The sequence below is a fragment of the Sciurus carolinensis genome, chromosome 2 (assembly GCF_902686445.1).
Source record: "Sciurus carolinensis chromosome 2, mSciCar1.2, whole genome shotgun sequence".
In the NCBI taxonomy this organism is placed as follows: domain Eukaryota; kingdom Metazoa; phylum Chordata; class Mammalia; order Rodentia; family Sciuridae; genus Sciurus; species Sciurus carolinensis.
The window spans coordinates 66,323,523-66,336,142 of record NC_062214.1 but is presented as its reverse complement, the minus strand read 5'-3'; the positions used below and the strand labels follow the sequence as shown (position 1 = coordinate 66,336,142).

At 44.3% G+C, this 12,620-nt stretch overlaps 2 protein-coding genes across 4 annotated transcripts in view; one reads left to right on the top strand and one right to left on the bottom strand.

Moving 5' to 3' along the window:
• Igf1r (insulin like growth factor 1 receptor) overlaps positions 1-11,209 on the top strand; it is a 308,645-nt gene extending 297,436 nt beyond the window's left edge. The window contains exon 21 of the mRNA XM_047542106.1: positions 3,645-11,209. Within this exon, the coding sequence (XP_047398062.1) occupies positions 3,645-4,026 (382 nt within the window). The 3' untranslated portion in view covers positions 4,027-11,209. The remainder of the gene's footprint in view (positions 1-3,644) is intronic.
• Positions 10,366-12,620, bottom strand: part of Pgpep1l (pyroglutamyl-peptidase I like) — a 28,026-nt gene continuing 25,771 nt past the window's right edge. For all 3 annotated transcript variants that reach the window (XM_047542107.1, XM_047542109.1, XM_047542108.1), the window contains one exon: positions 10,366-12,507. In XM_047542107.1, the coding sequence (XP_047398063.1) occupies positions 12,279-12,507 (229 nt within the window). In that variant the 3' untranslated portion in view covers positions 10,366-12,278. The remainder of the gene's footprint in view (positions 12,508-12,620) is intronic.

Here is a 12,620-nt window from a genome sequence, read left to right as displayed (position 1 = left end):
ATGGTTTTCAAGCCATTTTTCCTTTTGCTGATTGAAGTGCCCATGTTACTGTGAATCCTGGGTTGGTTTTGTGGAAATTAAGTGCATGAGTCAGCTCTACATGGACAGGATGACTGCACCTGCCCCATTAGCCCTGATGTGAACTTTGCCACAGCACACAGGCCACACTTCTCCACTGCCAATGCTGGCTAGTAAGTGACTCTAGACAGCCCTGGCTGTTCATGGATGCACAATCAGCCCTGCAGGACCTCTCTGGGATCTGGTCTCTCTGCAATGTGGGTCGACACTGGACTGAGGCTGTGCTAACACTCAGCAGCAGGATTGCTTGGGTCATGAACTGCCCAGGGCATCTTGACTCACTAATATTCTCCACAGATCATAGCCTATCCAGTTCAAGATGTTGGGTGCCAAGGACCAAGAGGAGACTATGGAAGTGCATCTGTGTGCATACAACCCTGGCCACCACACAGACTCCCAGGGGTATAGTTCAGTCCTGGAAAGTGGCTTCTCAACCAGGCAGGAGTCCCATTGCAGCCTTGTTGCTGTCCCAGATGGAGGGCTGGGTGTGTGCCCCCTGAACTTTCAGTAGAGGACAGCTCTGTTCTCATCAGAGCTTACCAGTGGTAAAAAATGTGCCTTTTAACAGAAGAGTTTTATCAGATCATAAATCCTTCTGGAGTCTATGGAGAGTTTTCCTGTGAAAATAGTGTAAACAAGGTCTTGAATCCCACAGAGTAAAAAAGGCTTCCTTTTATGGGCAGCCCTGCAAGGGCTATGACTCTGGAATGATTTAAAAGAGGCATAACATGGCGTGTTTGTGCTGATGTCACTACATCACAGTCCTGCTGGTGGCACCTCCTCAGCCCCCAGCCTCAGGGCACAAAGCCAGACACAGCTTATGTTCTCAGCCCAGGCCACACACTGCTCAGGGATAAGTCAGCCAGAGAAGAAATTGCAGCCCAGACACAAAAATTATCACATATATTTGTGACCCATTTCAATCAACCAATCAATCAATCAATCAATCAGTTTTCCTCAGAAAGAGATGCGGATATAGGAAAATAGTTCTGTTTGCTGTCTGACCAGAGAGGGAGATAACACACTAACTGCTGGTTTATCAGTGCAAATCAAACCCTTCCATGACTTCGACTATCCAGTGAACAGCTGAGAGGGGACGGTCTTCTAGCAGGACCACAGTCACTCTTGCTGAGGCAACCAAAGTGTAACCATACTGTTTTACAGAGAGCCCCATCCCTACTCCACCCCTGCAGGATTAACTTTGGAGCTTCTTTTTCCTTGCATGTGAAATGAGGATATGGTATAATAAACAGGGCCTCTACAGACTTTTGAGGACTAAGGCGGTTCCCGCACATAAAGCTCCTGCTGCCTGGCACTGTGTACACCGCCACCTTTAGTCACTCAATACTAACACCTACCCTTGTGGTTAGTGCTGCTCTCAGGTTTACTTGGAAGAGGAGATAATTAGCCTTCCTCTTTTATCTAATTCCTTTTCCTCCAGAGCAGGTTTCAGCCATATTTTTCTGCAAAGGAGCAGTAAACATTTTAGGCTTATAGGCTAAATAGCCTCCTTTCTGACTATTCAACCAACAGTTGGAACTTGAAAGCCACAGAGGATATGTAAACAAATGTACCCTGCTGTAATTTGCTGGCCCCCTAGACCTCTAGAACATTGAATTCTGGATGGATGTCCCTCTTATTCTCTTTCAAGGTCACTACCCTCCAGACCCAACCTGAGGAAGGTGACCAGATTGGCAGGGAAGCCTTCCTTTCTTCAGACAGCTTTTGCACCCTAAAGGCAGTTATCTATTTTTTTTTTCTTTTTTAAAAAAAGTTCTTTTTTTTAGAGATACATGACAGTAGAGTGTATTTTGACATATTATAAATACATGGAAATTAGAACAAATAAAATTTTTAAAAAATACATGGAATGTAACTTCCCATTCTTGTGATTATACATGATGTGGAGTTAAACTGGTCATATGTTCATGTATGAACATAGGAAAGTTATGTCTGATTCATTCTACTGTCTTTCCTATTCCCATCCCCTATCCCTTCCCTTCATTCTTCTCTGTCTAATCCAATGACTTCTATTCTTCCCTCCCCCTCCTTTATTGTGTGTTAGCATCAGCATATCAGAGAGAACATTAGGCCTCTGGTTTGGGGGGATTGGTTTGTTTCACTTAGCATGATAGTCTCCACTTCTGTCTGTTTACTGGCAAATGCCAGAATTTTATTTCTCTTTATGGCTGAGTAATATTCCACTGTGTATATATGCCACATTTTATTGTATATATTCCATTCCACATGTATACATTCCATTCATCTGTTGAAGTGCAGGTTGATTCCATAGCTTAACTGTTGTGAATTGAGCCTACAGGCAGTTCTTATGTGGAGCTGTTCTTTGGAATTCTTCCTGAGGTCAAAGTAAGCAGGCAGTTTTGTTGGTCAAGTGATATCTGCCTGACAGAAGTCTATATATGGCCTCTTTGGGGTGCTTTGATCTGCCTGGATGTGGGGAGTTCCATTTAGCCATTTTTAATCAAAAAGTGTTTAGCCAGAAGCTTTAAAACAGAAGTGTATCTTTCCAGCAAGAACAGAGGTATAGGGGAGGGACTTTGGTGTCATGCTCATGTGAGGCAGGGCAACTGGCTGACTCCTCCACAGAACCATGGCTACCCCTGTACTCTGTGTCCTGCCCTTTGTTCCTTTACCTCTCAATTTGCTGCTCAGGTCTCTCTCTGTATTCTGTACCAGTTCTGTTCTTGTCAAAGTCCAGGTCTTTCCTGGGTTGGGCAGCTGACTGTACCAGAGGCAGCTTACCTCCTTTCTTCTTCCCTTTCTGGCCTCTGTTCCACATGACCAGGAGGGCCTCATAGAGATTGATGATCCAGCTGGTGTGATTGAGGCTCAGCAGGAGCTTCATGCTCTGTTCTCTGCCTACCCCTTGCTTGTGGAGGGTACTCTTGCCCAGGGTTCTCCTTGCTGGCTTGTTGGAATCTGACTTGAGATCTCTGCCAGGTCTCATTCTCCAGCATAGCCTGGATCATGGGGCCAGGGCTGTGCCTTTGCAGGGCCCACAGCAAGCAGGTACTGGATTGAAATGGCACACTTGGCATGTGTGCTGCTTCTGTCTGGCAACCTTGCCACCTCCATCCTCGGGTCCTCTGCCAAGGGCATCCCTGGCCAGGATGAAGCTCGGAAATAGCATAGGTGAGGCTTGGAGAGATTGCCATCAGGAAAGCCATGATGGCTTTCAGCCTTATTAGTGAGAAACAAAGTTTCCTACAGTCTGATTCTGGAAACAATGTTTTGGCAAGGGCGGGTTCAGCTAGAAGGCTGACCATTTTATTTCTTAGCACTGCCACCATAAATGAAGACATGCACTAAGATTGGTCCTTAGGAAATGAGAGTTTGGGTTCCAGTAAGGATTGCGTTCTGGGGGTAATGGAATGGAATGGTGGAGGTAGGAGGGCTATCCAGATGGATAGCCAGAGGCTTAGAGAGGTGACAGAGCAATCCTCAGTTCTTACTGTAGAGTGTGGAGTACAGTGAAAGGCCCATGAGGCTGTCTGGTCACCTTACCCTGCTCACTCTGGGCCCATCTTGTGTCTGTCTCCCTTCAGGTTCGAGTTGATGCGCATGTGCTGGCAGTACAACCCCAAGATGAGACCTTCCTTCCTGGAGATCATCAGCAGCATCAAAGATGAGATGGAACCCAGTTTTCGGGAGGTCTCCTTCTACTACAGCGAGGAGAATAAACCGCCTGAACCTGAGGAGCTGGACCTGGAGCCTGAAAACATGGAGAGTGTCCCCCTGGACCCCTCGGCCTCCTCATCATCCCTGCCGCTGCCTGACAGACACTCAGGACACAAGGCCGAGAATGGCCCAGGCCCTGGAGTGCTGGTTCTCCGAGCCAGCTTCGATGAGAGACGGCCTTACGCACACATGAACGGAGGACGCACGGACGAGAGAGCCTTGCCGTTGCCCCAGTCTTCAACCTGCTGATCCTCGGATCCCGAATCCCGTGCAAACAGTAACGTGTGTGCACACTCAGCGGCGGGTGGGGGGAGAGAAAGTTTTAACAATCTATTCACAAGCCTCCTGTACCTCAGTGGATCTTCAGAACTGCATTGCTGCCCATGGGAGACGGCTTCTCTGCAGTAAAACACATTTGGGATGTTCCTTTTTTCAATATGCAAGCAGCTTTTTATTTCCCTACCCAAACCCTTAACTGACACCGGCCTCTAAGAACCTTAATGACAACACTTAATAGCAACAGAACACTTGAGAATTGAGTCTCCTCATATTCTCTCTCTCTCTCTCTCTCTCTCTCTCTCTTACTTTTTCCTTTTTCTGCTTCATAATGGAAAAAATATTTTCCACAAACCCAGCCGGGAAGCCCTTTTTATCAGATGGAGGAAGTGGCTGTTCCTGGGACTCCACATCACCCTGTATATACCTGCCTGACACCACAGGTCTTTATACAACACACACACACACACACACACACACACACACACACACACATTGAGACGGAGTTTTTTAACTATATCTTTACCTTTTTAGTGTCATCTAAAATTTAAAAAGGGCCATCGTTCATCCATGGTTGTTACCATTTTAACGCTGCCAAATTTTGCCAAAATCCTGAACTTTCTCCCTCATGATCCCCCCACACACACTGATTTTCTTATGTTCAGAGGAATGGGGTGAGCATGGTATCTAGTTAATAACTCCATTTAAGAGAAACATTGGTGATGCACTCCATCTGACTGTCCCCCAGGTGCTTTCCAAGCCCACATCCACCCCAGTCTTGTTGCTTTTGATGACTAGGTTATTATTTGGGGGAACTGGACAAAATGGGACCTTCCCTCAGTGAAGATGGGGAAAGGCTAAACTAGCTTCCCCACCGCACTCCCCATCTCCACCTCTTCATCCTCCAAGAATTCTGGAGGAAAGAGATCCTGAGTGAGCCTAAAAGCCAGGCTGTGGGTCAAGGTGGACCCCATGCCAATTTCCTCCCCCAGCCCTCCCTCCTGACCCCACAAGGAACACAGATGGGAAGGGTTTCCAGGGACTCAGCCCAGCCGTTTGTGCAGTTGTGCAAGGAAAGGGGTTCAGACACTACAGCAGTGAGAAGAAGCGCAGGCAATGGAGTCAAGCATTCTAAGCTTTGTTGACATTTTCTCTGTTACTAGGACTTCTTCATGGGTCTTACAGTTCTATGTTAGACCATGAAACATTTGCATACACATTGTCTTTAATGTCACTTTTATAACTTTTTTACGGTTCAGATATTCATCTATACGTCTGTACAGAAAAAAAAAAAGCTGCTATTTTTTTTGTTCTTTATCTTTGTGGATTTAATCTATGAAAACTTTCAGGTCTACCCTTCTTCCCTTTCTGCTCACTCCAAGAAACTTCTTATGCTTTGTACTAGTGTGTGTGATTTTTCTTCCTTCTCTCCCAATAATTGATACTTCTAGAACATAATTTGCCATGAACTGTTTGATGCCTTTTTATAAATTCATCTCCCCTTTCCCTGCTCCCTGAGACCCATTCATTGTCTTCTGTCCCATAGGCTTTGTGGGCATAAGGCTGGTGTGGGAAGGAGGTGGATCAGAGGCTAGGGCCAGGGTCCCAGTGGGCCTTGCTCCCGTCCTTCCCCTGCCTCCCCTCTTGTGGCATTGGAGTCTGTTACAGCGCAAGACCCGATGCAAACTCAGGTCAGAAAAAAAAAAAGAAAAAAGAAAAAAAAAAAGTTGAATATCTCATGCATCCTTGTTCAGTGTTTATAGTCCCCCATTGTTGAAAGTCTCACCTTCTCTTTCCCTAGCCTTTATTTTGGTTGTGACACACATATATATATTTTTTTAATTATTGGGTACAACAGCAGTTTTAACTGCAGACACTAGGCATTTGGATTACTATTTTTTTAAATGGATATTTAATCCTTCCATCCCACAGAAAACAGCTGCTGAGTCCCAGGGTGCAGCAGGGTGTGGCCCAGCAGGCTCCCCTCTGCCACCCTCCACACCACCCTCACCATACCGACCTACCTGTCTCTAGAAACAGAGCATCCCAAGAGACCTCCCTGACACTGGCAGGGAGCAGGACCCCAGCATCCCAGCTGGACCAGGGACAGCATCCTCAGGGGTGTGTGCAAGCACACCACCAGGTCCGCCGGCCTGAGTGCCAGGTCAGGGCAGTACCAGTGCTATGGAGGACCCACCCTTTGCTCCCAGGGGACCAGAGCCCTGGCGCTGGCGTGCTATTCCTTGGCCAGGAATCCCAGTCCTCGGGGCCCGGGGGTCTTGTTTTGTTTAGTTTTTAGCACTTCTCACCAGAGTGATGACAGCACAAGAGTTGCTTCTGGGATGGAAATGTTTAAATTATGAGTAAGAACAAAGCTCAAAGATGATGATTGCTAGTTGTGACTGGAGATTAAACACAAAAAAGAAAGTCTGTAGTGCATTTTTGCTTGTCAGTAGTTTCAGTTTCACAACTTTTTCACTAGCCTTTGTCCCACAGTGTTTTTCCTTAAAAAAAAAAAAAGAAAAGAAAAGAAAAAGAAAAAAAGTGATTAAGAAGGTATTATATATGAGTTTTCCTTTAATTTATTTTGTGATACCAGTTTTAATCACTGTAGAGAAGCCCCCATTATGAATTTAAATACTGAGGAAAGGGTTTATGTGTGTGTGTGTGTGTATGTGTGTGTAAGGGACAGTTTTTGATTTTTCGTTGTTGTTTTTTCAACATTTATCTACCTCACTCTTATTTTTTTATATGTGTATATAGAAAAAAATACATCTCACATTTCTCAGCACCTGACAATAGGCCGTTGATACTGGTAACCTCATCCATGCCATAGGCCACACACCCAGGTGATGCAGGGAGAGAGGCCTGGCTGTTTTCCGGGGTCAAAACAACACTAACTCACCTCTCCACTCATTTCAAATGAACTTGCCTTTTTCTGAGATGTCTCATCTCATATTGCTTTTCCTTCTTTCCTAACCTGATTTCCTCAGAGGTTGGGAAGTATTAGGATTGCCCTGCTCTCAGTTCAGTGACCCTTATGACCCTGAGGAGGTAACCAGAACATGCCATGGGGGGGCGACCTGGCCATCCCTGTCTGGATGACTTTGAAACAAAACTACTTCATGCATGTTGAATGACCAACACATTTCATAATTGAGAGAGCAGTGTTCCCCAGGATCTGAGAACAGGAAGGCCCCACGCCACACACTGATCTGTGAGAATCCCATGTGTGTGTGTGTAGGATGTTAGTTGGTTCCCTTGCCTGCTCTGGTGAGGCCTGCGAGTGAGGCAGGGATGTGCCACCACTGCTGCTGCTACATTTGTTCTATTCAAAGTTACACCCACATCAGCAATTTGAGAGCTTGACCTTCTGATCCAGAATGCAGTTTCCTGACATTACCACCAATCTGATACAGAAAAGGTGGTAGGGGCAAAGCCCTTTCCCCTCTGCATACTGCTTTCTCAACTTTACCCTCAACCTCCTCCTCCCCCAGGGGTAAACAGACATACCAAACCTTGGGGCTGGGAAGGCCAGTGGTTGGCTCAGCCTCTGTGGCATTCCCATCCTGTCAGGGCTGTACCTCCGTCCATCCCATCATCCTGCTGCTCATGGGCGGACGGTGCACTCTCCACATCCAGTGGCTGCTCATAGGCACTGGGGACTTCAGCTGGGAAACATGTTGTAGGTGGTTTTCTCCAAGAGGGGGCAGCTCCTTAGCAGTTCCAGTAGGTACAGTTAAGCTCAGGGGCCTTCTCCTTCCTGCTAGAACACTACCCTTCTCTCCCAAGTCCCTGGGGACCTTAAGATCATTGAGAAATACTGTTTGATCAGGGTTTTCTTCTTCCACACTGTAGGTGACCCCTTGGAATAGTGCCCTCTCCTCTCTTTTGCACATACTAACCGGTTTCCACAACTGGATTTCTACAGATCATTCAGCTGGTTGTAAGGGTTTTGTTTTAACTGTCCAAGCTGTTGGTGTCTTTTTGTTTTTGTTTTACGTAGGTGGTTTTTCTTTACATAGAGAACACTACAGTGTAGTGCCCATCATAAGTGCTTCAGAAACACTTCAATAAAAGAAAATTTTGTTTGTATGATGGTGCAGTCATTTTACTGGACCAACCCACCCACCTTGACTATACCAAGGCATCATATATCCACAGTTCTAGCCTAATTTTGTGCTGATTTTCCCACCTCTTCTCGTTTTTCTCTTTTGTGTGCTCCAAATAATCTTTATCAAGCTGAGTTGTGGCATTTTCCATGCAACCTCCTCCTGACAGCAGCTCACACTGCTTGAAGTAACGTGAACCACTGAGGCACATCACTGCATTGATGTGAGCATTAAGACATTCTCACACACAGCCCTTCCCTAAGGCAGCAAGAACTGGCATATTCTAGAGACACTGTTGAACTCTGTGTGAGACCCAGACCACGCCAGTTCTCCTTATGGAATGTCATGATGTTTGACACAGTTGGAAAGCACTTCCTTCTTGGAAGATAAAAGACTGTGTTCATGACCATCACTGGCCTCTCCTTCCATCCTGCTTCTTATGACTCGGGACAACATTTCAATGGTAGGAAAAGCAGCTTCATAAAATAGAAAAGTGGTTATTGTGAAACTACCAAATGACAAAATGCTTGATATGTGGCGCTGTGCTTTGGTTGGGATAACGGATCAATGAGCCATGTATGATGCCAAATTTTAGGCCAGTCTGATCCACCGAAGCCTCTTAGCAGTCCACTTCTGTAACTGGTGGCCAAGTTACACTGACTTGGGTGAGTGATAAGGTTAGGATGCTCATCCCCGGTCTTCAGCTGTCACTGCTGGGTCTGCTTAGGGTAACCAGACAGTGTTGAAGGCAACTCCTTTTCAAACCATAGGCACCCTGCAGTTGATAGTAACACTCCATGGTATGCCTTGGCCCATTCCAGCAATCCCAGTAATGCATTTAAGGTTTGGGGTTTGTTCTTTTGTTAATGTTACTTTTGTGTTTGTCAGCTGTCTTTTCATTTCCTGGGCTAAGCAGCATTGCGAGACTTGGACCAGAGATCCACTTCTTAAGAACCAGTGATGAAAGTCAAACTTTCTTACTCCACTCTGAACTAGTCGGTGGTACGAAAGAGAACTTCAAGAGAGGATGTTGTTTAGATTGAACCTCTGTTGCCAGAGATGCTGAAGATACAGACCTTGGATAGGCCAGGTTTCCTTTCTGGCCTCCAAATGGATGACTAGTTGATCGTTTAGAGAAATGAACGTTCCTCAATGGTGGAATGACGAGGCACTAGGAAACCACTGTTAACAGGGATCAATGACATGAAGAGAAGAATTTTGGGCAGAAGGGTACAGGGCTTTGGAAGAAGCGTGGGCAGTGTTTTGAACTTGATGCCTTCTGAAGGTATCAGACCACATCAAGGCTCAACAGTCATCCGTGGGCATTTGGTTTCAACAAATAACCCTAACATCCTGCTCTGGAAACTTAACGGAGTTAAATTACATTGTTCAAGAATGTGGACTACATCACACCAGTTGAGTTGTCAGTTCTGGGGCATGACTTTAGAGTTTTGTTTTGTTTTGTTTCTGCAAGAACATAATAATCACTCATTTGTATGTCCACGTTTGTGTGTCCGCATCTTTCCAGTAAACATTTTTTTAATTAGTCACTCATTAGTGTTTCCAATAGGGCTCTTAAGTCCAGTAGATTACGGGTAGTCAGTTGACGAAGATCTGGTTTACAAGAACTAATTAAATGTTTCATTGCATTTTTGTAAGAACATAGAATAATTTTATAAAATGTTTGTAGTTTATAATTGCTGAAAATAATTTAAAGACACTTTTTTTTCCTCTCTGTGTGCAAATATATGTTTGTGATCCATTTTTTTAGGACACCTGTTTATTAGCTAGCTTTACAATATGCCAAAAAAAAAAAAAAAAAAAAAAAAGACTTTTCCCAGGCCATGGCTCACCCTCTTTCTCCCCAATACTTTGTGCCCTATATAACAAAGGAATAATGATGATTTCAAAAGTAGTTCTGTATCTTCAGTATCTTGGTCTTCTAGAACCCTCTGGGTTAGGGGATCTTTTACTGGTTATTTCCCTTTGGAGTGTAGTGACCTTAACAGATGGAAAGAACCTCATTGGCCATGGAGCAGAGGTGTTGCCACCCCATGGGGCAGGACACTGTGGCATCTGGCTTGCTGACGTGGCTGTTGCCTTGATCTGCAATGCCATAGAGATGGCAGGATTTCAGGGCACTGCAGATGGTTTTCACAGAGATCACACAAAAGATTCTGGGGCACACAGACCATTTGCTTCTGTGCCTCACATCATGTCGAATGCTTTGTTCTAACAAGGAAGAGACCTTATTTATTTTTATTTAAGGCAGAACACCGAAGACACGTTTTTACCATACAGAACAAATTCTTTTTAATAAAAAGTACAGCACACCTCAGTATTTTTTTTTAAGTTTGACTCCATGTCCTCTAGTTCCCAATGATAACTGGTCATGTCTACACAGTTCCACAAAATCCCCATTGTTGGAAACATCTGGAATTTTTTGCACTCCATAGGAGAAAGGTTCAGAAACCAATTTTTTTGTGTGTGTTCAGCTTCTGATTTGGATGTTTGGTGTTGTGCAGACACATCCACAGGTAGAATAGATGCCTGGCAAAAACACCTGTCTGCTTTCTAAGCCAGTGAGGTTGAGGTGAGAGGTTTGCCAGAGTTTGTCTACCTCTGGAATTAAAAAATCAAACAAAAAAACAGAAGGCGCGATGGAATGGATGCATCGCAAATAATGCATTTTCTGAGTTTCTTGTTTAAAAAAGGTTTTTTAAAAAAGTTTTAAAAAAAGGTAATAACATGGCCAATTTGTTACATAAAATGACTTTCTGTGTATAAATTATTCCTAAGAAATCCTCTGTTTATATAAAAAAATCAGTAGATGAAAAAAATTTCAAAATGTTTTTGTATATTCTGTTGTAAGAATTATTCCTGTTATCGATATACTCTGGATTCTTTACATTATGGGGGATAAAAAGAAACTTTGTCTATTTTGAATGGCTGACGCTAAGGCAACTTTAGTTTCTCTTACTCTGCTTTTTTCTAGTAGTTAAAGTACTACATGGTTTAAGTTAAATAAAAGAATTCTGTATGCACTTTTTGACTCCAGTTTTGTTTCCTCCCTTTCTGGAAGCATCACCACACTTATGTGGCAAGGGAGCAGAGCTCCAGGCAGCATGTGTGTTTACACATGTCGCTTGCAAGTGTTCCCTGAGAAAGCATCATCTTATTTGTGACAGCTGAACACTCTGGGCATGCAAATTGCCGGTGAAGTCAGGGAAGCTACTCTTTCTCACCCCCATTAAATTGACTGGAAGAAAATTTGGATACATAAAATACAAAATCTGTACTTCATTTTTGGCTGATTTATAGGCTTTTTCCCTAGACCTTCCACTGACAAAAGTCAAGCCAAGACAAGTTTGATCTGCGTGACTCTGGGGCAGAGGATTCTAATGTTAACAATGTCCTAAACATATGAGACTTTGAGGGACATTCCAGATCTAAACAATAACATGGGGAAAGGAAAGGAATAGGTAGGTAGTCTTTAATGGGTACTATTTGGGATAATGAGAAAGTTCTAGAGATAGATGGTGGTGATAGTTGCACAGCAATGCATAGGTAGTGAATGCCACTAAACTATACTTTAGGTTCAATCCCCAGCACCACCACCAAAAAAAAAAAAAAAAAAAGTAAAATGGTTAAAATGAGCAGCAAAAGAGGGGAGAACCAAACACCAGAGTCTTGGTAGCTCCAAAGCTGCTCACAGGGCCTAGATGTGTAAATTTGGAGGCCAGGCAGAGGGCACCTGGAGCAGCAGCTGCACCTGAGTTTCCATGGCCTCTGCAAACTGGGTCTGTGGGCCTAGCAATCTGGGCAGAATCATACAGCCCCACTGCTGTGCCTTTTGGAAGAAAAAAATTGCTAGGGATTTCATTTCATTGCCATGAAAACCATAACTGAACCTAGTTAATCCCTTGTGTAACGTCCGCCTTTTAGAGAGTTCTTTTTTCTTTTTTCTTCTGACAATAAAATAACTCTTTGTGATTTTGTTGGGCTAATTCAGAATTTTTTTCCCTCTGTGTAAACTGTTTTACAAGCAATTTTTTAAAAGCCTCTCAAAGCACAGTTGAACTTTACACACAGCATTGAAGCGTTTAATTTTCTCTAAAGGAGACATCCCCCAGTTGCTTCTTTTTGGCTGTTTGGTTTTCTGCAAACCAGGCTGTGCACCTGGGCTTTCCCAATCTCTTCCAGCATTTCCTGGATAATGACTTGCAAGACTCTTCCCAGCAGACTGGCAGGGAGCCAACGGGACAGTGGAGGGATGTGGATGAGCGCCGCATGCCCATTTCCATGATGCAGAGAGAAGTAGTAGGCATAATCACAGACATACCTGCATCCACATGAATTGCCACGTCATTTCTCAGACCAACCCCTAACTCCATGAACTGTAAACAGAATTGGCTATGCAACATACACAAACCATGAAGAGGGAGGACCACCACT